Source organism: Argentina anserina, chromosome 2 (assembly GCF_933775445.1).
Source record: "Argentina anserina chromosome 2, drPotAnse1.1, whole genome shotgun sequence".
In the NCBI taxonomy this organism is placed as follows: Eukaryota; Viridiplantae; Streptophyta; class Magnoliopsida; order Rosales; family Rosaceae; genus Argentina; species Argentina anserina.
Window position 1 is genome coordinate 12515617 of NC_065873.1, and position 26827 is coordinate 12542443.

Genomic DNA, 26827 nt, shown 5'->3' on the forward strand with positions numbered 1-26827 from the left:
CGAGTGCTCAAATATAGTTATGTACCAACTTACGTGAATTAGTCTCGCACTCATGGATGTAATCCATATCAATATCACCAAACTTGTCGGTGTGCCGATTATTAGCAACAATTTTGAATTATGCTCAATGATTATCTACGTACAAATTCTTCCAAACAGTATAATTTGGGCCACTTGTGAGCAATGAAGGGAATAAATTATAGTAGAATGCTTTGGGACATTGAAAGAGGAACCAACCATGAATCACTACAACAAACATGTTTGTTCATAGCACTGAACAATATCATTTTTTACGCAAGTATTATAGATTATATGCACCTGATCTTTTGATTGCATTTGAAACATTTTAAATGCTATTAAAATTCTTAGCGGATTGAGCGTGGGTATTGAAAAAAAAGCCGGTTTTTTTAGAATGAAAATACGTGCTGGTGTTAAAAATCTCAAACGGACGCACTTTTATTAATAGCCTGGCGCCCCAGATCTTTTTTTTTTCTATTTCTCCTTTAACACAAGCAAGAATAGCTTGGCGGAACTCTCTCTCACATGCACATGCGATTGCAAACACTTCACTCTCGATTGAAGACACATCTCCATCAATTGGATTCACCTCTTTCAGACCCATTAGAGGTGATTTTCGCCACTGAATTGCTTTTTTTTTTTTAATTCTAGAATGAGATTGGTATAATTCATTGTTTTTATTTTATTTCTCATGTTAAGGGGAGCACTTCAAAGTATTGAATTCCAGTTTGAGGTAATGGTTGTTATTTTTTGGTATTGCTTAAAATATCTCAATCTTGGCAATTGAAAATAATTTCCCGTTTTGTAGATGTGTATTGCTAATTTACATGTTATGTCAAAATCCGAGTTATCGTGAGCTCCGCTTGTACAATTTTGTAGGTCAATATATTGACATCTAAGGGCTATATGCTATACTGGAACTGTTTTTATTTTTAAGTTTTTAGAAAGAAAAACAATTTCCCTCTATTTATCTATGATGTATAGTTGCATAAGTCGACTTGTTCTAATCAAATGATGAAATTATTAACTATTTATAATATGTATGCATTTGAGTTTACGACCACGGCCTTGAAGAGCATACTTCCAAAGTAAGAATAGGTTGATTGACTGAGCGGAAGGGCCAGAAGGCTAGGCACAACATGTAATCAATATATATATTGCGTATTTGTTTAATTTATCATTGTTGTTTCGATTTATTTATTTCTAACTGGTGTTGGCTTTTTATTTGGATATTAATCTCTGATGTTCTTTTTGCTCGTAGGTGAACTTTAGATTTTTGGCATTGTGAAAAGCAGTATTTGAGCTTTTGTTGTAAGAGATCAGGTATGAGCAATGTTTTTAGATGCGAAAGCGAAGGCGAAGGCAACATGGTCAAGTCTCACAAGGCGAGAGTATCGGCGTGCAAAAGCGATTTAAGGCGATCGCCTTTCCAACAAACATTAATTTAATACAATACATTTTTAAGTAATATGAATATCCTTCAAAATATATAAATATGTCATTATAACCATAACATTCATCCAAAATAAGATTCTAATCAAATTATAGAATTAATATATAGAGTCATACTAAATTAAAGGCAAGAGCTACACTTCAATGCGTTTAATCTTCTTGTTCAATCTTCATCGTCATATCCACTCACACCCACATGAATATTATTACAATCATCAATGTTCAATGCATCAATATGTGGATGTAAAGTAAGGTCTTCAATCTCATCTTCATTCCTAAGTAAAGAATCCAATGTTTTCATTTTCTTCTTAGATTTGGATTTTTCTTTACCTAAAAACAAAAACGTACTAGTATAAATATGGATTGATACATATATTCTAGACAAACTAAATAACTTGAGGATGAATAAGAAAGTACTTACTTGAGCTTTCAACATTCTTCCTTTTAGAAGAAGGTGCGTAAGAGGGCTCATCAAATCTCATGTCATCATCCAACAAAGGAACATCATCTATTATTGGCTCATCTAGTGGCTCTACACATATAGGAACTCTAATTGACAAATTTTGTTCATAACATTCAATCGGTACATTCCTTATAGCTTCCACCTCAAACACACCTTCTTCAAGCCAAGAGTGATCATCTGGCAATATAGGATCTTCCACCTCTGGTATCCATTCATCATCGGAATCAATTTCTTCCACTAAAATGGGATCAAGCTTCTTCACTCGTCTTCTAATGTTTCTTTCCCTTAGTAAAGAGTTGTACTTGACATAAACCAATGCATTTAATCTTTTGTGCTCAAGTCGGTTCATTTTCTTAGTGTGAATTTAAAACAAACATTAAATAAATTTAGATGACATAAATATGCTACTGATTATATAAATTAGTAATGATTAAGCAATTCCTTACCGACTCAAAGGTACTCCAATTCCTCTCACATCCAGAGGCACTACATGTTAGGCTAAGTACAAGGATATCAAACTTTGTCAACTCAGGTGTTTCCTCTCCAAAACGCTCCCACCAACTCGCTGAAAATATAAATTATATTTAAGCTATAAATAATAGAATATAGACAATTTTATTATAAAGAATAATATATGAGGCATTACCTGGACTTCTTAGCTTCTCGGAATGTATTGTTATCTTACTTCCGAACTCTCCAAGACATTTATCAAACATCTCCAATTGGATATTAGCCCTTAGTCGATCCTCCAATGAAATCATTATATCCATGCATTTATGCAATCCTTTATTGACTTCTAAAACAGTTGAGAAGTTGTCTTCATAATGTAGTAGAGGGTTTAGAAAATATCCGGCAGCATGCAAAGGTTGATGTAGTTGAGGAGTCCACCTTGCATCAATTTTGTTCCAAATTGGTTGATAATGTCTAGGGTTCTTCTTCAATTCAAATACAATCTTCTCCTTTGCGGCATCCATTAATTCATATATGTAGCCCATAGCAGGTCTTACCTCCGAATCAACCTCCCTCAAAACACACACTAATGGCATCACACCCTTCACACAAAATGCAACATCACTCCAAAAGTTCTTTTCAAATAGAACAATTGCACGAGCCCCTATGTCTTCATGACTTTTTACAAAAGGACCATCAATCCACTTCCTGCTGTTAAACATCATTTGAAGAGGTTGTTTTTGGTTATATATACTTTGAAAGGTGAGAAAGGAAGTTGCAAAGCGAGTTACCGCCGGACGAATGATCTCACTGTTGTTTGTGAATTCTCTCATGAGAGAAAGGACCCATGTGTGACCATAGAGAAACTTCACCACTTTCTTAGCACTTGCAATGGTCTTCTCAAATATGATTAGCTTGCTAATATCTTCAAGCATAAGATCAATAGAATATGCTGCACATGGAGTCCACCACAACTTCAACCTCCTTTGCATAAGTCTAAGGCCCGCATTTTTGTTATTTGAACTACATTCTCTTCCCCAACTTCTCTAACCACTTCATCTAAATACTTTAGCATTAAACTACCATTTTTTACACTACCGGATGCATCAATGGACTTCAAAAAGAAAGTACCCGCCGGACTATTCACAAGAAAATTAAGAAGTACTCTACCATTTCCATCGGTCCAACCGTCCGACATGATAGAACACCCATACTTTTCCCAAGCTTTCTTATGCTCTAACAAATACTTATCAATATCATCAACTTCTTCCCTAAGAATCCAAGTCCTTAATTCATGCATAGAAGGAGGCTTGAACCCTACACCATACTTGGCAATTCCCTCTACCACAGCTAACCAAAATGGATCATTAACTGTATTAAAAAGAAGCACCCTAGAAAACATAAAACGCCCAACCATCCGACAAACTTCTTTTCTTAACTCTTTTTTGTAAGCTTCATTCAATATGGTTTGCCTAGGTTGAGAAGAGACAAAACTATCAAGTGGTCCTTTAACTTTTGGTTGAGCATCACTACTCCCACATTCTTCTAATGGAGAATCTATACCATCACTTCCACCACCAATTCCTTCCCCAATCTCACGGAGCATAGCACATCTCTTAAATTTCAAATCCTTAAAGTTCTTTATAGCTAATTGATACTCATTCTTCACATCAGAAGGGACTTTATTACAAGCTTTCATACCACCCGAAATACCTACTAAATGATGCTTAAGTCTAGAAATAGTGCCACTGCATACTTGATTATATAAAACACATCTAAAATATTTCTCCCATTCCATCTTTTTTATAAATTTCCATGCTTTATCTCTTCCATCTACCCCTTTCTCACTCATCACTAATATTCAGTATTCACGAACACCAACAAACACATACAACAAATGCTCAGAAACTATTAATCAATTTTATGGTATGTACTCAACTAAAAGCAAACGAATATATGCAAAAATCAAATCAATTATAAAAAATGATTAAAGTTGAATAACCTCAAAGCTAAGTAAATCTTCAAGTTTCAAATAGGCAAATTATAGGCAGCAAAAAAATTGGTCTTCAATGGAGAGGGAGAGAGAGTCACGGAGGTAGAGAGCAGAGAGAATGAGGGAGGCAGAGAGCAAAGCATAGAGAATGAGAAAATGATATAACTCTAGGTTGAATGTATAATTGATAAAGAGGGCTTTGTGTCGTTTGAAACAATTCAAAACGTTCCGTTTTGCTTAAATGAGGTGCCAAAATGACATCGTTTTGGCCACGAGAAAAAAAAATTGCGTCGTCTTCCTCCTTGTCTCTTTGAGCCAGAAGTCGCACCGCCTGCGAGCCCAGAAGTCCTACGATGCTGCGAGGCTGCGACCTCCCCAGCCGGAGCACTAGTGTCTCTTCAATCAAGACGACGACCGGAGCACTTTCGACTCTTCGTCTCTTGGAGCCAGAAGAAATCCTGCGAGCCAAGAAGAAGTCTTGCGAGGCTGCGACGTCCCCGGAGCACTGGTCTCTTCAATCAAAATGACGGTCGAACCCAATTAAACCGACGACGGCCGGAGCACTCTATGGAGTCTTTCAATGAACCCAAACCAACCTGGGTAGCTGTTGGGCCGGAGATTGAAGTCGCTTCGCGTCGCTTCGTCGCTCCGTCGCTCCGGCGGTCGCCTTTCTATCACCTCGCCTGGGTTTGAAGTTGTGGGGCTTTTCTCCTTCGCTCCGCCCGAAGGCGCGCACCGGCGACGTCTCGGCGCGCACCGGCGACGTCTCGGCGCGCATCTGAAAACACTGGGTATGAGAGCATTATGGATTCTTTAAATTCATTTGTTTTTGTCACTGTTAGTAATATTTTTTTTTTGTTGCATACAATTTTGAAATGCATGATGCATGTTGTATGAGTTTATTGTGTATTTTGTTTCTTCATTATCTATAAAGTAATCCATGTATTTTATTGATCGATTAGAATTAGTTTGCTTGTTTCAATTTTAGAGATTGCTTGCGTAAGTATTGTTAGGGCTTGGCGCGGGTTCAGCCCGGACTATTTTTTTCAGGGCCCGGTTGTAGTATGACAGGCCGAGCTTTGTTCTTAAAAAATCAAGGCCCAGGTAAAACCCGGCCCGGGTCAATTAATTGCAGGGCCCGGGTAAAACCCGGACCGGTATCATCCAGGCCGAGCACGCCCGGTTTTCCGGGCCTAACTCTGTTTTTGGTTATGTTCCAGTGTCATTGTATCTATTCTATAAGTTTAGGATCACTTACGAAAGCCAATTACATAATAACACTTAATGTCCCGGGTTTCCGGTTTTTTTTTTGTTTAAGGATTTGAAGACCCGGGACCGGACCGGACATAACAAAACCCGGCCGGTTTATCACATGACAACACACGAGCCCGGAAAAAAGCCCGGCCTGCCCGGACGGGCCCGTCGGTCCGGTCCGGGTTTTTTTTCTTCTTCGGGCTTTTTGCCCAACCCTAAGTATTGTTTTACTCTAAAGATCATGGATAAAGAGTGAGTGTGGCTTCCTAAGTAAGAATTATAACTTAATCTTTTGAGTCACATAAACTTTCAAAGCAACATACCAATTACTAGACTCATAATGATTTTTGTTTTTCATGTTCTCTTTGCTAACAATCATAGATCTAGTCTCAAGTACCAACAAAGAGCATTACATTAAGTCGGGTCAGCTGAAAATAATTTAGGATATTCATCAAAGATGTTCTACCATTTCTTTGATTGTCCTAATACGAGCCGGCAAAAAAGCAATATTGTTTTTGAACATTTAATTATAAGGGGGATGAATTCCATGTACAAGAGAAAATCACATTGGAATAAGCATGGAGAGAAGCAAGTGGTGAAAATTTTGACAATAAAACCACAAAGGATGAGGCATCTAACTTATATAGTCTTGATTACTTTTATGGATGAGTGTTTTATCCAACCTACAAGCTATGTGGAAGAAGCCATTGAACCGAGACAATATGATGAATATATTCATGAAGAACCTTGAAGATGCAAAAACTCCTTTGTACCCAGGTTGTCCTAATTACACGAAGTTGTCAGCCATAATATCTTTATATGAATTAAAGAGCAATAGTGGAATGTCTAGTGCTCATTTCAATGAGCTTTTAGATATCATTAGTAGCAAATATACAACAACATTTTTATGAGAACCTATCCCTGACATGACATATATTGAGCATGCGGTTGGCACTAAAGTAGCATGACCTGCACAAAAAGTTGTTCTAGAGTACAATATTCCAAACACTGAGGAAGTTGAAAGCCTATCATCTCCTTCGGTAATTGTTTACTTTTTGTGAATTTTACTGCCATTAATTTAAAATATGAGTGCATTGTTTACTTTTTTTGTAATTGTTCCCTATTGCATCTCTATGGAGGCCAATATTCGACTTTCAGTGCATTGAAGATGTTGTAGGTACTACAATAGATTGGTCATCTGATAAAGTAGTTATGTTTTAAAAATCTAGTATGTTTATGTATTAACCATTATTGATTTGATCTTGTTACTATTTTGATTGATTAAAGCACTCTACAACTTATCTAATCATGATTTTGTCTTGTGTCTTTTGTAGCAGCATCTTGTTGAAAATGATGAGCTCTAGGAATTCAACAGTAGTGCAGTGAAGTAGCCCTCTTTTTATTTGGTTTAGTTTGTTAAATTTCTACAAGTAGTTCAAATATAAACATTTAAAAGCACAGCTTCTCTATAATGGACTAGTCTTTAAATTTCTTTTGAAGGGAACTCAAACCCTATTGTATGTATGCTAGAATGATCAACTATCAATCATTTTGAACCATTTAATCAATGATTTTGTGTTGTGGTTGTCAATATCAATTTGAAATGCTATGATCAGTGTGAGTGAGAACAGTCATGATACTTTGAAAAGAAAAAGAATAATAGTGCTCATTGACAGTAATCTAAATACCATTACAAATAAGACAAAAGTGTTATTAATAATAAAATAGCAACATGTGAGAAACGCTGTGGAAATAATTTTTATAGCAGTCGTTCAACACTATGGAATAATAATCAATAGCGTTTATTAAAAGTTGTGAAAAGATAATTGATAGCGTTTCTAAACAGTATACTTACTAATAATCGATAGTATTTCTCAAATGCTATTATAGCGACATACTTATTATAGCGGGGTTGTTATAGTCTTTTTATTACCCCTATTACACGATACAATAACATTTTTTAGTTGCTATAGATGATGGTTCATGGTGTAGTGAATGTAGTTTGCTAGGTTCTTTGCTTTGAGATTTGAATTGTGTGCAAAAGTATGGGGCATTTCTCTTCAATCAAGCGAAATACGTAGGGCCGTTTTTCCATTCTTGACTTGTCATCTTTGTAGAACGTAAATACTATATTAGTCTTATGTCATGTGTATGTTCAACTGGAGGCAATTGGAAAAAGGATCAGTGCACCTCCTATAGCTGGTTTACTCCACTCGTAAGGCCATAGCTAGTTAGGATTGGAGTGCCATGTATAAGGAAATAAGATTAATCACATGTTTGGCTTAGATCCTCATTATTTGAAGTTGTGGTGAGTAGTCACTGGGCCCACTTCCATAGCCCTTACAAGCGCATCATTTTTCTCTTTTTGTCTTTGTTTTTCCGTTCGCTATGTTCATCTCTGTTCTTACTCTCTCTTGTGCATATTCGAAATTCATCATCGTCTTCAACCCTCTCTTCCTTTTTTTTATATTAGTTAGATATTATTTATGGGTTTTAGTCATCAAACAAATTGATGGATTTGGTGTCTGAGTATTTGAAGATGACAAAAAATTGAGTGATTGGTGTGATTGATTAAGGTCTTGACCCCGATCTGTTGCAAATGAAAATGGACGAGTGATAGAGTGATTTACTAATGTCTAATCGAGATCAGGTTTGCAATACAATTTATTTGTGCTAATACATGAACAAATTCAAATTCAAGTCTACTTTTGGAAGAGAATCCTCTCTTGAGCTCTTTCTTTACCTGAGCAGTCTGATCCATTCATTATATAATGACATGTGCCTTCTCTCCTTATTCTAGTATGTCTTCCATCTCTTATTCTTCTTCATCTTCATAATAAAGGATATAAATTTGATTGCTTCAATAAATAATAAAATTACTCTCTGTTTAGGTCAAAACTTTGATTAGAATCATATCATGGGTTAGTAGGTAGTATGTTCAAGATCCGAATTTGGTTTTTAGGAATTGAAGGGATGATGAATAGAGATTGACGTTGTATATGATTGGGTTTGATTTCTTTTCATTTCATCTTTATCTCTTGTATGAAGAACGATATTCATGGGAACAAGAAGTCAGAACTCAGTTAGATTTGGAGGATTTTACTAAAATAAGGTTAAATGAGAGAGAGAGAGAGAGAGAGAGAAAGAGAGAGAGAGAGATGTGGCAGAGTTCAGATTGAAGACATATAAGGTTTTATCATCAAAAAAAATTTCATTTGATGAAAAAAGAGAGCTCTCCAGAACTACAGACAAGAACAATGGGAAGGAAAGAAAAAAATAATATAGGAGAAGAAAGAAAGAAGCAAAGTGAAAGCGTTAGGAAATTAATGAGTAATTGTAGACCATTGAATTCATGTGAAACCATGTTTCGCTATCTCTATCTGGCTCAAACGTCAGGAGATAAAAGGTCAGGTGAGGATCCTCTTCCCTCTAATTTTGACCATTTGGTAGGTTTTCGGATATCTCAAATTCAAGCATCTAGGTTAGAAAGATATGAATTACTAATTAACCATTTTAATTTTTTTATTGGAGTACGTGGTTTGTTATAAAAATTACTTGTTTATAATGGTCAAATCATTAGATTCCAAGATTTTTTGTCATTATGCAGTACAAATGACGCATTTAAGAATGTTTTGTTGTTGTGGCATGTGAAAAGAATTCATACTCTATATATTTCTATGGTGGAGTATGTCCATGCATAAAAGGAAAATGATGCATTTAAGAATGTTTTGTTGTTGTGGCATGTGAAAAGAATTCATACTCTATATATTTCTATGGTGGAGTATGTCCATGCATAAAAGGAGGATTGGTGTATCCATTTCACCACTGTTCATATGTTTATTTGGCACGCGTCTATATAATTGTTGGAGAAGAAGCTATATTCTATGTTGACATTATATAACTTCAATTGTTTCTAGATAACTACAAAACATTATTCAAGTTTCTTATTCTTGTCACTACCAAACGCATTTTCAAACCCTAAAATTGTAAAATGCAATCTCTCATTTTCATTTGAATTAATTTCAGTTTACTCGCTTAAACTTTATATGCAAAGCTAGTCAACCCCTTAACTTTTGATATATTTTCATCATTTTCCCCCTTATACTCTTAAAGAACATCAGAGAATGACGAAATTCCTACTTTTTTTTTAATTGTGAATATAATCGGCTAATATTCTGTCAAAAACTATCAAAAGAAGGCTTTAAATCATGTGTGTAAGACCAATACAAAATTCCTGACAATTTTACAACAATGCTTAAGCTGTAAAATTAAGTCTTGTAACATAATTATCCATGTAATCTATATATAAATTTGAACTTTGTCCTTCTCTAATGTCCTTTAAAAGTATAAGGGGAAACTAATTAAAATAAAAATTTAAGGGGTGGGTTGATTTTGAGTCTAAAGTTTAGGGGATAAACTGAAATGAAGTTTTATTATTTTGCAAAATAATTTTATAAATAGTGCGGCTATTTTCACTCTACAGTCTATTTTGTTCACCCCACATACTCTTTTCACCCCCACTTATATTTATCTATTTCCAAATTTCTTTGTTCACCCAATTTCGATACCAAAATTGCCTTTTTCGATAATATACTTTGCCCAATTAACTTAGCTTAAGATTAAACTAATGCCTCAAATTTTGATGTGGCAAGCATACCTCATTCTTCATATAATGATATAAAGATACGAAAGATCGGCAACATTTTACATGCTCAAAGTATCAACGGTACTCTAACATGTTAGCAATATAAAGACTGTTGGTTGTCATTAAAAGTAAAAATTAATGGTCAAAATTGATGCCAACATGACCGAGTATCAAAACTCTGAGCATGGAATAATTTTTTTATGAAAGATCAAACAAAAGGAAGCTAAAGTGTGTTCAAGTATCAAATTTGATAATCTATAGCATGCATGCAACGAAGTGAATACTATAATTTTATGTAGATGGTGCAATTTATATACTTCTACAAATCATTGGACTTTTACTTATGATTTGTTGAATAAAACAACTTTAAGTTAGCATGCTCATACACAATCGTACGTAGGCTTCATAAGTTGTGATTTGAGAAGTTAAGTTACTAGTTTAATAATCACCAAACCCAAATTGTTCTAGCTAGTTAGGATAAATATGTATTAAGAGATACAAAATCTTACCTCATCTTTCGATTCCAAAGTGATTTCAGTCTCCATTAGTGTGTTAGCGTAACTGCAAAAAGAATGAAGATGATGAAACCTTAATGCAGAATTAAGGTTTTAATCTTTTTAGTACTTATAAATTTAACTATTTAATATAGATTAGTATGTATATATGTGTGTTTTGTAAAATAACAAAACTAAATTTTAATTTTAAACAATTCATTGTCTATTACTGCAATTTTATATCAGACATTACAATATTTCAATAAATCAAATAGATTGTGAGGTAAATAAAGTGGATTGTGGGGTGACAATAGCCTCACCATTTTGTAAAACATTGCAAGACATGCCCTTAACCACCTTTTTACTTTTTAATTTTTATTTTATTATGTTATTTATTATATTAGCCATGTTGATGATTTTCTATCCTTCAGTGTTTTCATAAATGAGGGTTATTTTAGACCATGTTCTGGTTATAATAGCATAGATAATGTATGTGACTTTACTCCAAGATTTCTTTGACTCCTTATTCTTTCATCACCTACATTTTAAATATGCACTTGGCTTAGCAAATTATGGTTTAAAAATGCAGAATTAGCCAGTTTTGAAGCGTTCCACTCAGCAAACAATCTCGGCCTATATATCACTACAACAATGACACCCTTTTCCGACCACGGATTTCCGACTAAAGTTTTTTTTGGTCGGTAATAATGGTATTTCTGACCATATACAATTGTCCGTTGGAAATACAATTTTTGGTCGGATTTTATTTCCGACCAGTAGCCGATCCGTCGGAAATTTGGTCAGAATAAATAAATACAACCAGTTTCTGTTTGGTCGGAAAGTTGTCAGAAAAAATGTAGTCATTTTCAATGATATTTTGTTTGGTCGGAAAGTCGTCAGAAAAAAAAAAACATCTCTGATTAGCCTTTATTTGGTCGAGTAGTTGTCACAGAACTCCATAGTTATTTATTATGTGAATAATTTTTTTAATTTAACAAAAGATGGTCACATGACATAATTTAATCAATTAAAAAGGTTTTATTTCAATAAACAAATAAAGAACAAATTATTGTGACAATCCTATTAGACATATTTGATAGTTTTTTAAAAGGGGTTTGGAACCCAGTCTCACTGGGAGGCTCATCCCCACGCCATTATATTATTAAAATAATTATAAGGGGGAAGGTTATAGTAAAATGAGCGGAAAATAGCGGAAAGTTGCAACCCCTACAGTTAGGTGTTCGTATATATAATCGATATACTTTTTCTTCATACATCATAATCGTTTTGTCCTTTTTTAATTTTTATAGTTCTTTGTGTTTTTCTACATTTTCATATCCACTCATATCAATTATGTATAAGAGTTTTAGACGTGATCATCGAGTGCGCAAGCATGGACCTACTCGTATTCACACAACATCTCCGCCGCCAGTTGAAGACAGAAAAAAAAATCTAGCAATTGTGACAAAAAAATAGTGTCATCTAGTACCTCACTGGTTGGATCAACATGTACTAATATTGTTAAATCAAATGCCCTTAAGTTGTCAGATGAGAAGGTAAAATTGGGAGTTCGCAAAATGCCGGATTGGTTTTACCCAGGCAAAACCCCAGAGTATCATATTGATCTAACTCGAGAGAAGTTTGATCTTGTTGCACACATCATGGAAATGACCAAAACTGAAAGCGACGTCTCCTCTGACGATGAGTAGTTGTAGAAGATGTTATTATGTTTGATACTCATTCGTTTTGCATATCAATTGTTTAGTTTTCCTATTTATTTGTGTTAATAAGATTCAATTGAAACAAATTGAATTCAAATATCGCACTTAGTTTTATATGTTCAAAATAACATTTTGACAGTCAATACTATCTTATATGATACTTATTCATAATTTTACAAGTAATAAAAATGAAAAAATGCCGCATTGATAATAATTAAGCAAGCGACCTTATGGAACTGCCCCCAGCTCTAAGAGTGTAATGCCCATCCTGATAAATATTAGACACCAAACATAATTAAATACCATAAAGGACAAAATAGTAAAACTATTGGCATATGGCTTCCAGATCTCTCGCTCAGTTGATGCCTCCTCTTCTAAATTCCAATCAAACAAAATTCCTATTCGGTCATGACACCAATTAAGCTAACGAAAAAAAAAACTTCCTCCCAATTCATCTCGCAATGAATTCCTGAAAATTCAAATCCCTGCAAAACATCTTCCCGCGTCCTTTCCTAAATCATGGCTTAATTGTGTTGGTTGCACTATCATGGAGCAAATCAGAAGAAACTTCCTTCTGTCATGGCTACCAAGAAAATCTCAGACTACAAGCAGCGAAGGAATGAGAGTGTTCGCCGTAATAACGAGTTGTTGGCTTCTCTGCACATCCCACCCATCGGTCCCCAACCCACTGCCCCATCCATACGCCCACGGTTAAATGATGTTTCCAATTTAATGTTCTTTACAGTTGTTCATCAATCCTTCTTGATTCATGTATAATTTTTTTGCAGGGGTTCTTCAATTCCATGTATGGTCAAAGCTAATCAAGACACCACATGTTTGAATTTAGGATTTGGGATTTTGTTTCGGTTATTTGAATAACATCATATTGGTTTGACCTGTGAATTGTTTTTTATGATTGCCGACTTTAATTCATTGTTCTATTGTAATCATTGTGAATTGTTTTCTTTTGCTTTCAATATCAAATTACAAGATACCTATATACCTCTCTTTGTATATCTAGCTACCCTTTTAAAGATGTAAGGTTTCGCACTCTGTGATCACTTTTGAAACTTGTGTATGAATTATATTCTTGTTATACACATGCTATATAGCCTTAAACAAAGATAAATTTTCTTCTGAAGATAAAAACAAAGATATATCATTGGAGAAATTGTTTTAACAAATTGTCAATGAATAATAACCTACTACGTTCAAACCACAAAGTTGTTAGAGATCAGATATTGTAGCGATACAGTGTGCATCACTATGTCAAAAAGTAGTTAGTATCAATATTATGAATTATCTCTTCATTGAAGCATATTAGGTGCATTGAACATGCATTGAGAAAGTAATTGGTTATGTCAAAAGTATGCATGAACAATGTTATTGGATGATTTACCTAATTTGAAAACCACTTCATGATGTATGGCTATATGAGATATACTTGGCTAGTTGTCTTTAGTCACTTTGTGGTTGATAGTTTCCACCATGCACCATTGTTTGAGAATTATACTTATATCAAGTCTATAAGAATATAGCCACATACCTTTAGTTGAGACTGCGGCTTTTAGTAGCCAACTGATGTCCGAATGTACTCCTCAACTCTGATATGGAATGATGCCTTCTATCCAAAAATCATTCCATTTGTTTCGTTGTTTTGTTTTCTTATTATGAATCACCAGAGTGCTTTTATTCAGTAATCGATAGTTATGTACCACTTAGAGTTTCTCTTTTGCTTTTAAATACAAAGTATAGGCACATACATCAGAATTTTGACAGAAATATCTAGAAACTGAACCAGAACTTTGAAAATTTACTAGTATTTAGAGAAAAATCGTTTTAAGGTGATTCCAAGTTTGAGAATTAATTTACTATGTGTTCTATAATTCTTCCTCAAAGTCTCAATCCAAACTGATTTGTTCATGAATAAATGTGAAAGTGACTGGTTCAGGTTACTGGAAGGTGTTTTTTATGTTTTGTGAGAGAAACCCCATCCCTCTCTTTCCTTGCCGTTACGATTTTAGTTTAATGCTTTATATAATACGGTAGAATCAGACGGAGATAATAAAACCTCTTTCACCATATACTTAAAATAATTCTATGATTTTGTAGTCATGACAAGGAAAGCCAGGGGAAAACAAATGGCGGCGACCACTTCAGCTCCCGAGTCTTCTACAAGCGCTCAGCCTGGAGACTTTCCCCGTAATAAAGCAACAGATGGTGTGGAAGAGGAAGAGGAAGAGGAAGAAGAAGAGGAAGAAGGGTCGGACACTCAACGAACCAAACAAACAGGAAGAGACCTTGTCAAAGGTTCCAAAGGCTACATAACGAAAGGGGTGACTTTTCGAAAGAGGTATAACTAATTCAATTGTGCATGTTACATTTTTAATGTTGCATAACTACGAGACTGAATACACTCAAACAGTGCTAAGGTTTGTTGTTATGATATTACAGTCATGATTCAGTCTTTACTCTCATATGTAATTGATTTATGTTTGTTATTGCTAAGGATCATATCTACTGATGTTGCAAGCAGTATTTGGCCCCCTATTCAGCTCAGAGCTGACAGGGCCTTATATAACTTTCAAAAAAATGTCCCCAGCATTATTTGGATAAGTTGTTTAAGCTGTTCAAGAATAAGAATTTCAAATTCGATTGCACAGAAGAAGAAGTAAAACGTGTGTTTGAAGCTTATATCAAAAATAACTACAAAAACTGGATGAGTGCAATTCAGAATAGCGTGTTTGACATACATAAGAGTGCTGCAGCTAGATATACCAACAACCCCGCGTACATGCCGCCTCATATCTGGACATTGATGGTTGATGACTGGCTTAAGCCAACCTGACAGGTTATATTAAGTCTTTCTTGAAATATGATTTTTTGTTGCAGTAATTTCAAAATTCGTAACATTGTTCTTCAATCATATTATATGCTTACAATGTCTGATGGAAATTCATTCTAATGTTATTATATGTATAGGAGACAAGTGACAAGAACAAGTTCAATCGTGACAAGCTAAAGTTAGTGCATATAACGAGTTCAGTTCCGATGGCCAAGTACGTATATGAGGAGGTACGTGAACTGAAATTCTCCATGTACTGAAACATAATAAAAGTATGCTATATCTACATAACTTCACTTAGAGTTGATAAGTATAATATGCGGATATATCTGCATAATATGAAAATGTTGGTTTATGAGTTTAAGTTCCTACTGTATTAGTGTTGTACGACTAATTGTTTTTATCTTTCTCCATTGATAAGTAGCCTTGGTGTTTGAAAATGATAGAAATAGGAGACTGATTTGATTACTCATTCGCTGATTTTATTTATTTATATGTGGCTATCTATGTCGGTCCTTGTTCATTGAAATTAGTTTAGATCTACTATGCTATCCTATTACAGAATATATATATATATATATATATATATATAATCTGATAAGAATGATACTAGGATAAAACACATATATACACATACAATTGGGAGGTAATTGTAATAAACAAAATTGAGAAGAAGAAGATGAAGAACATATCGACAAGACTTGAGGTGCGTGTTGTTGTTTAGAAGCATAACCATTAACATGCACAAACTTCTACTTAGTTGTTCTTTGTTTTTTTATGGTTGCTTTGCAATATAAGAAGTCCTCTGTAACTCTTTTGAGGTCATGAATGAATATCACAACAGCCTTTTTGTCAATTATATTTACAATTCCAGCATTTACTACTTCTGTTCTTTACTCTCAAGCTTTCAATTATGCAGATTACAATGTTATTGAACTAGAATCCTATTTAATTCCCTTTCGTACGTCTTCTATTATCATGGGTTAAAGCTTAAATAACTGTGGCTATGAATTTTGTACTTATTATCATGAATTTGTGTTGCAGGGTGCTTCTTTAAGTTCACCTCCAAATGACAGAATCATTTCACCTACTCATGGAGATTTTGAAGAGGAACGTGCACCTTGATTAGGAGTCGGTAGCTGTCGGACAACTTAACTATCTACTTATCTCATTTATAGTTATCTAAAAATATTTATATGAGGCAATGTAACCTCTAAGTGACTAAACTATTTGCTCTTGTTTTCTCATATCTCTCCACTATTTCTACTGTTATGGATGTTAAAGATGATGTCTTGCATTATTTGTACTAGTAAGGATATTATGGATAATTTGTTATGAATGAAATTTCGTTTGTCTAAATGTTCATTATGCATTTATTTTCTTCTTTACTTTGTTTGAAATATATTTATTTCAATATCATAATTAAAATTAATTGTAATTGAAAATAAGAAATCCATACGATCAATAGAGTTCCGACAACGCCGGTCGATAAAACTGTGGTCGGAAATAATCAAAGGAAAAAATAACATCCGACGGAACACGGGGTCGAAACTAAATGGTCAGAAATAAATATTTTGACCATGGTGTGGTCGGAAATACCTCGTCGGAAATGATATTATTCCCGACCATTTTCTGATGAGGGTTTTTTAGTCGGAAAGATTGACATTTATGACGGAGCTTCCAACCTTCATTTGGTCGTAAATGGCTATCATTTCCGACCAAAATGGTCGAAAAATAGTATTTATGACCGGGGTAGTACCGACCGAGCCCGACCAGATTTATCGGAAAGAGTACTAACGACCAAATGAGGGTTTTTTTCGACCATTTTCAGAGTCGGAAATCATGTTTTGTGTTGTAATGTATAAAGTTTGGAGGATAGAAGTATGGAATCTCATGGAATTTCTCCTCTGCATGTCAAATCAAATGACACAATTCTTGAAGTATTTATTGTATCCTCTTTCGTTTCATTCAATACCCAATATAGAGCTTTTAACTAAATATTCATCACCGTACCATACACATAATAATACTTGTTCGGAGTTTCATGTTTCTTCCATAAACCTATTTTTAGGCCAAACACCAAATTACAAATTCAAATCTGACTATCTAGTATAGCCTTGTAATCATTAGTAATGGAATAGTAACCAAATAAAAAAAACAAAAACGGACATGATCAGGAGTAATAAAAGGTAGCACCGTAGAGGTAATATAAAGGAGTACGTCTCTAGTACATGGATTCCATAGTATTATAGTTGGATTTTCACAATGATCATATAATACACAAATCAAGCCATCGTAGGTATCACTAATTACTATTTGGAAATCTACAATAAGTGATATATCAATTACCGAAAATCAAGCTCTCTTCTCGGAACAAGGTTATCATGATTTAAGTACTTAAGTGATGCTTGGTACTTTATAGTGCAGAAATTTATCTCTCACGGTAGGATGAAGTTGGGCTGATTATGGTGTGCGTAATGTGTTTGTTAATGAAATAAGACTCGGACATCAATGACCGTCACTCCGGGCACATACATTAGAAACAAAGCAAATTAAGACTTGACAAGTAAGTCATGAGAGGATCTTGCTGATGACAATTCGAGATCATTAAGAGATTCGGTGCCGGAGAACCAACTCTTGTTGCCGATGACAAGAGAGAGCGTTGAGTATTGTCAGTATTGTTGGGTGGAAATTGGAAGCTTCAACTTGTAAACTGTGGGAAGGGTTGGTTATACTGCTCTCCTCGAGTAGCCCACAAATAGTGGAGAACACGTGGAAAAGCAGAAAAATAAGCCATTTAAAAAAAATTAGGATAAAATTGTACATACATGTATCTAATATTCAAATTATTGTGATTCATAAAGTTTCAATTAAAAACTCAATTGTTTTTCTGCTTGTTGAAATAATTGCTTTTCTGATGTAGTCGTTCCAATTCCAAATAAGCATGGGTATTGCAAAGTCCCACATATACCTATAGTTTTTTTTCTTTATCTGACATATAGCTGAAAACTCATTTGCACTGTCTGACGGTATACCCAACAGCCAAAATCCGAATGAAAGGTTCTAATCAAAAGTTTGGATAATTGTCACGCCCCAAAATATAAAATAAAAACAACCAAAGTTTGGATAAATGGTGGGCAGGGGCAGAGTGGTCCCCAAATGTAGCCTCTCACACGTGTTAGAAATCCAAGTTTAGGGCAAAATATATATGTGCAAGCGCTGAGGTTGTGCTTGTAGTTTTGTACTATGTTGTTGTGTGTGTGAATTGGTATCTCAAATCAATCCCAAACCTACCTCCCTCACGTCTGTGTCTCTCAGGCACTTCTTCTTCTTCTTCTGCTCTCTGTCTTCAGGCAAGTCACTTCTCTCAGTTTACTCTTTAACTCTTTTCAATTTTAAAGTAATCTGATTGGAATTAAACCCAATGATTCGAGCCAAAGATTCAGACTTTGTCTTTTTGTGCCCGGAAAAATTTAATGGCGAGGGATCTGACAATCAACGAGTCCGACCCTTCAGCTTTTTCCCGCAACCAAACAGGCCTTTTAGGGTTTTTGAGTTTCAGAGAGCCTCTTTGTTGATTCGCCAGCTACATTTTGTTTGACACAATTTAATTCAAAGTTTATATTTTGTTTGTAAAGTTTAGAGCTTTTTGCTGTTTTTGGAGGGTTGGTGCATTTAATTTCGAACCCAGAATGTGTGCATTGTTGGGGATGTCAGGGTGTGAAGTGTGAAGGGTAATTAGTTTTGCTTACATTGTCTGCCAGAGCTTATATTTGTTGGCTTTTTTTTTGGTTTGTTGCAGGGCTTTGTACAATGGCAGAATCTTCTAAAGTCATTCACGTTCGGAATGTGGGGCATGAAATTTCTGAGGTTTTGTTCTATCCTAAACACTCACTCTTATATGTGCATATAATTTTGAAGTTGAGTTGATGTCAAGTGTTTACGAATTTTATTGGCTCATTGGAAGTTGTTTGATCACAAACTCCTTATTGGGTTAAAGTTATTGTAACCGAAATCATTTGATTCGGGGCGGTGCAACTCTTGATGAGCTGTAAAAGTTATGAGATTTATTTACTTTCCTTAGTTATCTTAACATAACAATTACGGTTACTGGCTGACAAATTATGCGACTAAAGTGCTGATGGGAAGCTTTGAATGCTACGGCATTCAACCTGGGGAGAATATTCTCAAATAGATTTATTAAAACTTTAAAATAGGGATTCCAAGAGGCATTGAATGGCCTTCCTAGGAGGTTCTTTAGAAAAAAAAATCTATGGACATTTATTTGGAGAGCGCCGGATGTCAGAGGGACTATCAGAATATGGTTGGGCAGAAGATGGAGAAAATATGCTAGAGGGGATTGGTGATGTTAAACTTTGGGTTGTTTGCATCTTCTTCAAAAGATGTTACAGCTTGGGAACTGGGGGGTAAATCATGTCCTGTGTGATGAGGATGTTTTGTCAATGATTCATGTTCTCTATTTTCTTTGGTAGAGTGATACTATGGTATTTTTGGTGTTTTCGTTTCATGCTCTGTTCCCTTTGAGTGCTGCCAACTGGCAAGTTACTCTTTCCATAACACTCCAGAGTTGGTTTGGAAGAAACTTTCCATGCAGTTTTCTTGTCTCTTTTGGTGTGTGAAAAGTAGACACGCTGTTTAGGCCAAGACACTTGCGTTGTGTAGGACGATGTTGTTGTTATTCTCTTTTGGAAAGTTCAATGCCTAGGTATTTAATTTTAGAGATAGAATCACAGAATACACACACACACACACACACACACACTACACTTTTTTGTAATAGTATACTGGAAGGTTTTGATTTTGTTTGTTGGACAGAATTTGTTGATTTCAGGTCTCTTTTTTCTTTTTTTCTTTTTGGGGGATGGGGGATGCAATGACAACCTTATTTGAATGATTTCTGGCTAATCTAACTTTAAATCGACTTTAGTGATATATAGGTGTCTTGAACTCTAGATTTTGGAAACTCACAGAAAAGTAAGTATATGTTTATTCAATTATGATGATAAAAATTGATAGTCTTGTCTTTTGAATAAAGTGAATTAAAAACTAGAAATGAAGCAACTTTGGGCTGTTTTATGCCAGTAAAGCTTAAGGCAGTAAACTTAAATGTCTAGCAACTAAAGATAAACTGAGCGAAGATAGTAAGGTAATTTAAAGAATAGTAAAATGTATTTCTTTGTAAGATGTGGACCAACAATAAAGAGTGTCACCATTGGTTTACATGGGAGGCTACGTCTGTTTTGGCTTGAGTGGAGAGCACACGTACTAATTTACTGTTTTAGAAAGTGTAGTGTGTCCTAGGTGTGTAATTTTTTCATGATCTGGTAGAAACAAATAATTAGATTACCTTTGGGGGTCCTTAGGCATTTCTTCTAGTTACTTACCTATTAGGAAGATGTACAGTTAGAATTCCATGTATGGATATAGTTTCTATATACATATATGTGTGTGTACGTTTTAATGATCGTAGTCCATTCAATTTCGAATTCGAATCAAGTGAATTTACTCTGATATTCTCTTGGCTATTTTCATAGATTTAAACCAGATTTTTGTATTGTATATAACTATATATAAATCTCTGTATATGTAAAATTAATAATTGTGTCCCTACAATTATGGTGTCTGAGGCTGTCGCCTCTTTGGCCACACCTCATGTCCGGGCATGAGAAGAAGTGGTGATGTGGAGTTGTGTCATATTGACAATTGTTTTGGTTGGTTTGGTAGGAACAGAATAGTGGGATCTGGAGGGAATTTACCCCTTGAGGTAGATTACATGTGGGACAAATTTTGGTATTTGGTATTTCTACCAATTATCTTATTGGATTGGGATGCGGCTCTGCTTTAGTATCACGTCTCTCCATTTCTTGAATCAATAGGGTTGGGCAATATATAATTTTATGGTCAATGGGCATGCACTTATATTAGGGAATAACCCCTCTGTACGGTACACAGATGATTAAGCAAGTCTCAAGGCTCCACTGAATCACAGAATTTATTTGGTGCACTAATTGTTTAAAGTTCTATAGTAAGGACAGTTAAGGGAGAAGAGATGACATCAAAATGTTGTAGCGACTGTTACTGGAGAGAAGTTCTCTCAAATTAGTTTTATTATTTACATATTCAGAATATTATTTCCGTAATTTCTGTCCGTCTATTTTCTGATGGAACTTATGTTTGTACCAGAATGATTTGCTTCAGCTATTTCAGCCCTTTGGAGTCATAACTAAGCTTGTGATGCTTCGTGCAAAAAACCAGGTTTTTTTTTTCTATCTTTCATGTTTTTATATCATAGCACATGTTAAAGACAACAATTATGTTTTGAGTTATAGCAAACCTATATATGACGTGGCATGTGTCATCTGCTGCTTTTGCAGGCTCTTATTCAAATGCAAGACTTGTCTGCTGCAGTAAGTGCATTGCAATTTTATGCAAATGTTCAACCTGCTGTAAGGTATAGAGATGTTTATTTTTCTCTGAGCACTCTGGTGCACACACGCTCTAAATATCATGTTTCTAATGTCTATCTATGCTTATCCAGGGGAAGGAATGTTTATGTCCAGTTCTCATCTCATCAAGAACTAACAACAATGTATCAAAATGCTCAAGGACGAGGAGATGAGGTTGGCACCTTGTAGACCTTATCTTTATGTTGGATGGTGTTTTAAGGATTTAACTATAAAATTGTAGCACCTTCTTTTGATATGAATACTGTTTACTACTTTGCTATTTGTTTGAGTTTGCTGTGGAACTATGATATGTAGCTGTTGTCGAAGGTCTAGTATTATTTTCTTCTGACTCATCTGAACAGTTAATATTGGAAGGATGAATGGTTTCAATATGCATATGGTCATAATTCTAATGGATGTACAATTTCATGTATAATAGAGAAAGCAAACCTACTTTACTGTCACCATTTCATAGTGGTTGGCAACATTAACACCTTTTATTTTGTTATTTTTTTTGGGGGGGGGGGGGGGGGGGGACACAAATGATGCAGTAGAAGATTATCCCGTGTCCCATCAGATAATATAGGTTCGAAAGTCTATTCAATCGTAGAGGCACCCTTAATAGCTTGATAGCAGTACTGTTATAATTTTTAAGAGCTTACATATAATACCGAGTCCTTGTCCCTTTTATCTTAATCTTTTACATTTTGTTTCTGTGTTCCACTAAAATGCCCATCATATACATTCAGTTATTTTTGTGGTAGTTTCTGTGGTTGTTTAGTGTAATATTATGGAGGACATAGGTTCTTAGACCAAATATTTTCCAGTGAGGTCTAGGAAAACCTGAATAAGTTTAATGGTGTTATATGAAATGCCATTGCCTCACCCGCATCTTGACTTAGAAGAACCAGATAATATGGTCTGTCTTATTATAATTTTTAGAAGAAATATCAATTTCATTATTATTTTCAAGTTTTCTCTCTCTATTTATGCTTCTTTATTCATTCTCCTCTCTCCTCTGTCTCTATGCTGGTTTGCTTTTGGGGAACTCTCTGGGGATGCACAGCCAAACCGAATTCTCTTAGTTACGGTCCACCACATGCTATATCCTATAACAGTGGAAGTGCTGCATCAAGTATTTTTTCCTCATGGATTTGTAGAGAAGATTGTCACGTTCCAGAAGTCAGCTGGTCAGCTTCCACAAGTCTTCTCTCTCTTTCTATCTCAGTCTATACCTCTTTCATTGTAAATTACAACTATCCAGCTTACTCTTGGTCCTTGTCAAGATGGATATGTTTTGTTTATGTGGTGAAAGTCATGTGCTCATTGAAGATTAGTGATTCAGTACATATAATAAAAACTTAGGAAATTCTACATGCCTGGAATTCTATCTGTGATATTTGTGCTTTTTGTATTCGAGAAAATACGTAGTTGTTAGCTTATTGATACAATTTTTTACTAAACAGTAAAATCTTTCAATTGTGTTTTTGAAACTATGTAGGTTTTCAAGCCCTCATTCAGTTTCAGTCCCGCCAAAGTGCTGTTGCAGCTAGAACTGCACTTCAGGTATTATTTAAGTGTTCGTTTTTCCTGTCAGTTTGGAGAACAAGCTTGTCCTAAGGTCTGCATCCTAGTTGTCTTTTAATACTTGATTATGGCTTAACTCATCTGCTCCTTATAGGGTCGCAATATTTATGATGGTTGCTGTCAGCTGGACATTCAGTTCTCAAAGTATGTTTCATCCTTTCTGTAGTTATAGTGTTTTCTGCATTTGTATTTGGATATTAATGAGATTAATTTATGCAACTTTTTCATTCATTTTCAGCCTTGACGAGTTGCAAGTGAACTACAATAATGAACGTTCAAGGTGGGTTAGAACTCAATGGACGTAACTTATGTCTTTCTTTTCTTGATCCTTGCTGTTAGAGCTGAATCATGTTTCATCATCTCTTTCTCAGGGATTTTACAAATCCAAATCTGCCTTCAGAACAGAGAGGACGATCCCCACAAGTGTGTTGAGCTGCACTTTGGCCTTTCCGCTCTAGTTCATGTGTTATATCTCTAGTCTTCAGTAGCCCATCTAATGTTACAAAGTGTTTTCTTTTTTGTATTACAGCCTGGATATGGTGATCAAGGAGGCATGTATGGCATGCAAGCTACTGGAGCTAGGACAGGTGCTTTTTCTGTCTAAATATTATTATTTATTGCAGCTTTGTGAGCTAGATCAATTACTGACATGTGTATGGTTATGTGTTTCAGCTGGATTCCCACAGGTGGGTAGCATTCTCATCATCTTAGTTGTGCATGAGATAATACTGAGCAGGATGATGTAACCTGTCAAGGCTCTAGATCCTCTTTTTCCATCCAAATTAGTGAATTCCACATCCTGGTGCCCTGTTGTGTATTTTCTGCTAGCTCATGTTTGATTCATTTTTCAGTGCATTTATTGTGTTTATTTTTCTGGTTGGGAAACTTGCTTATTCCTTTGCACGGTCTTGTTCTATATTGAGCTCATAATTGCTTGTATACTGCCATAAGTAATTCACAAGTTTGAGGATATTGGGGGTTATTACTTTCAGCTGATATTGGAGGGTTTATTACTAGCTAAAATAGTGAAAGTTTAGAATTCTACTTTATCAGATTCATCATGAACATGTGGCACCTTAATTGTTTGTGACAATGAATTTGCAAGACTATGTTGTTGACTTCTTTCTCGTCCCTTGGCTCTAGATGCCAAACGCAGCTGCAATTGCTGCTGCCTTTGGTGGAGGTTTGCCTCCTGGTATCAGTGGGACAAATGACAGGTGCACAGTCCTCGTTTCAAATTTGAATCCTGATGTAAGGGCTCCTCTTTTCACTCTCCTGCTGCTAACTGTTTATGATTTTCACGTGACATGTTCTGCACTTTTCTTTTCAGAGAATAGATGAAGATAAGCTTTTTAATTTGTTTTCCATATATGGAAACATTGTGAGAATTAAGCTTCTTCGGAACAAACCAGATCATGCACTTGTCCAAATGGGTGATGGCTTCCAAGCTGAACTGGCTGTACACTTTTTAAAGGTAGCTCAAACCTGTCTTCTCTAAGTAGGGTACTATATCTATATGTGATGTTATAGGGCCATTTATGATTCTCACTTAACTGTGATGACATTCCATTCTTAGTAAGAATGAAAGCCCTTCTGTGAGTGATTTGTTCTGTTGGTTAGACTTTAGGTGTACTCTTATGGTTTGGCTCTGTGCATGGTCAGTTGCAAGGAGGTCCAGTAGAGATTTTTTTTTTGGGGGGGGGGGGGGGGGATGAGTTGGTGAACAAGGGGTAGGAGGTTTCACATTTTTTAACTTGCTAAGCACAGTTATTATAGGTGTCAAATTTCCCCAGAAAATGAGCTGTTACTTCAATCTGGAATGTCAGATCATAGTTGGGATTTTTATGGAACATGGGGGTTTGAAAGCGGGTCTAAAAAGTCACATTGCTTGTGTGTAGACTCAAAAATGATGCAGGCCTGAAGATATGAGTACAAGGAATTTAGAATTGTCATTTTGTTGGGAGATTGCCCCATCTTATTCTGGAGGAGGCATAATAACTGTATTGTTGTTAATGTTACGTTTGATCCACTTAACTGATTGTGTCGAAAGCTGTCCTATTTAGTTTAGTTCGTGTTTTTCTTGCGGTACCAATTCCCTTTCAAATATGATATAGGGTGCAATGCTGTTTGGGAAGCGATTGGAGGTCAACTTCTCAAAGCATCCGAATATCACTCAGGGTGCTGACACTCATGAATACATGAATTCAAATCTCAACCGCTTCAACCGTAATGCTGCAAAGAACTACCGCTACTGCTGCTCACCTACAAAGATGATCCACTTGTCCTCTCTTCCACAGGAAGTCGCTGAAGATGAGATAGTGACCCACCTAGAGGAAATTGGTACCATTGTCAACACAAAGCTGTTTGAGATGAACGGGAAAAAGCAGGCATTGGTTCTGTTTGAAACTGAGGAGCAGGCCACTGAAGCCCTGGTGTGCAAGCATGCTACCTCGCTTGGTGGGTCAATAATCCGGATCTCTTTTTCACAGTTACAAGCAATATGATAATGTTATAGTTGCAGTAATAACAAGGAGGAGGTTTCTGCATAACGGGGGTAAGGCCTCGTAATTGGAAAAATTATTTGTGGAGCTGATGGTCTTCTTTGCTTTCTCTTTAGTTTGTATGGTGTTTTGGATTGCGAATGAATTGGTGGGATATACTTATTTATCATTCTTATCTATCTTCAATGCTTGTGATTGGGGTAGGTTTCATTCTGAGAAAATGCCAAGTTTTGAAGCATAGGATTAGGGCATTCCTTTTGTTTTTTAGAAGAGGGATTCTTAGTGTTCTCTTGTAATTTCGAGCCATCCTTGTTGTATTATCAATCCACAGCCAATTGGTTGATCTGCTACCTTTGTAACTTCTATCACATTCTTATTCCTTCTCCTCCACCTCCCCCCCCCCCCCCCCCCACCTCCCTCTCTTCCTCTCCTATCCCCCTTTGTCTTATGGACAAAAGGTATATGTAATTTTTGGTTCTTCCCCTCCCTCTCCTCCCTCTTCTACTATTTTTTTACAATGATTTGTTTGTTCCTCCTTCCTTTACTCCCTCTTCTACTATTTCTACAATTATTGTCGGACCTGATAATTGATAATGGAATTGTATGGTAAATTGTGACATGCAGATGGTTTGGTCCTGAACGTATAGGTAGTTCATGTCTTAAAACCCAAATCTTTGGTGCACATGACATACAGCAACACTGGAAAATTTTATAGGAAGTCTGGTCTGTTAATTTTATAGGATGCGATCTGTCAATATGCCCAAGTTCCGCCAACTGAAAGCCTTAATCTGTTAATTTTATCCCTCTTGTAGTGCAGCGTCTGAAAATATACCTTCACCAAAGTATCATGAGCATCAAATGTCTCAATTTGAAATGGCAAAATGAAACATAATCAAACGTTCAAACTACAGAAGTTTGATCTTAAAAGGTGACATTT

General features: G+C 35.5%; 3 protein-coding genes across 3 annotated transcripts; 1 reads left to right on the forward strand and 2 right to left on the reverse strand.

The window, feature by feature from the left end:
• Positions 1–1856: 1856 nt before the first annotated feature.
• Positions 1857–3105, reverse strand: LOC126783964 (uncharacterized). Its single transcript, XM_050509485.1, has 3 exons — positions 2580–3105; positions 2380–2498; positions 1857–2285 (listed from the first exon to the last, which is right to left on the reverse strand). The coding sequence occupies exons 1-3, from the start codon at positions 3103–3105 to the stop codon at positions 1857–1859; spliced, it is 1074 nt and encodes a 357-aa protein (XP_050365442.1).
• A 254-nt stretch (positions 3106–3359) lies between these two features.
• On the reverse strand, positions 3360–4235 carry LOC126783965 (uncharacterized). The gene has a single exon (XM_050509486.1). It carries the CDS (start codon positions 4233–4235, stop codon positions 3360–3362), a length of 876 nt encoding a protein of 291 aa, XP_050365443.1.
• Positions 4236–19126: 14891 nt separating this feature from the next.
• Positions 19127–26087, forward strand: LOC126784777 (polypyrimidine tract-binding protein homolog 3). Its single transcript, XM_050510282.1, has 14 exons — positions 19127–19205; positions 21540–21611; positions 21731–21807; positions 21895–21976; positions 22869–22992; positions 23304–23368; positions 23484–23533; positions 23628–23669; positions 23761–23812; positions 23919–23976; positions 24062–24075; positions 24533–24640; positions 24720–24863; positions 25504–26087. The coding sequence occupies exons 1-14, from the start codon at positions 19149–19151 to the stop codon at positions 25891–25893; spliced, it is 1335 nt and encodes a 444-aa protein (XP_050366239.1). The 5' UTR covers positions 19127–19148; the 3' UTR covers positions 25894–26087.
• The last annotated feature ends 740 nt before the right edge of the window (positions 26088–26827 follow it).

What these genes read in the sequence shown, in the direction of transcription:
- LOC126783964 (XM_050509485.1), bottom strand. Translation starts at nt 3,105, where the DNA reads ATGTTTAACAGCAGGAAGTGGATTGATGGTCCTTTTGTAAAAAGTCAT. An exon ending in CGAGAAGCTAAGAAGTCCAG is followed by an intron (nt 2,499 to 2,579) that starts GTAATGCCTCAT and finishes TTATATTTTCAG; the next exon opens with CGAGTTGGTGGGAGCGTTTT. An exon ending in ATTGGAGTACCTTTGAGTCG is followed by an intron (nt 2,286 to 2,379) that starts GTAAGGAATTGC and finishes ATTCACACTAAG; the next exon opens with AAAATGAACCGACTTGAGCA.
- LOC126783965 (XM_050509486.1), bottom strand. Translation starts at nt 4,235, where the DNA reads ATGAGTGAGAAAGGGGTAGATGGAAGAGATAAAGCATGGAAATTTATA.
- LOC126784777 (XM_050510282.1), top strand. Translation starts at nt 19,149, where the DNA reads ATGGCAGAATCTTCTAAAGTCATTCACGTTCGGAATGTGGGGCATGAA. An exon ending in AGAGAGGACGATCCCCACAA is followed by an intron (nt 23,813 to 23,918) that starts GTGTGTTGAGCT and finishes TTTGTATTACAG; the next exon opens with CCTGGATATGGTGATCAAGG. An exon ending in TTTCAAATTTGAATCCTGAT is followed by an intron (nt 24,641 to 24,719) that starts GTAAGGGCTCCT and finishes TTTTCTTTTCAG; the next exon opens with AGAATAGATGAAGATAAGCT.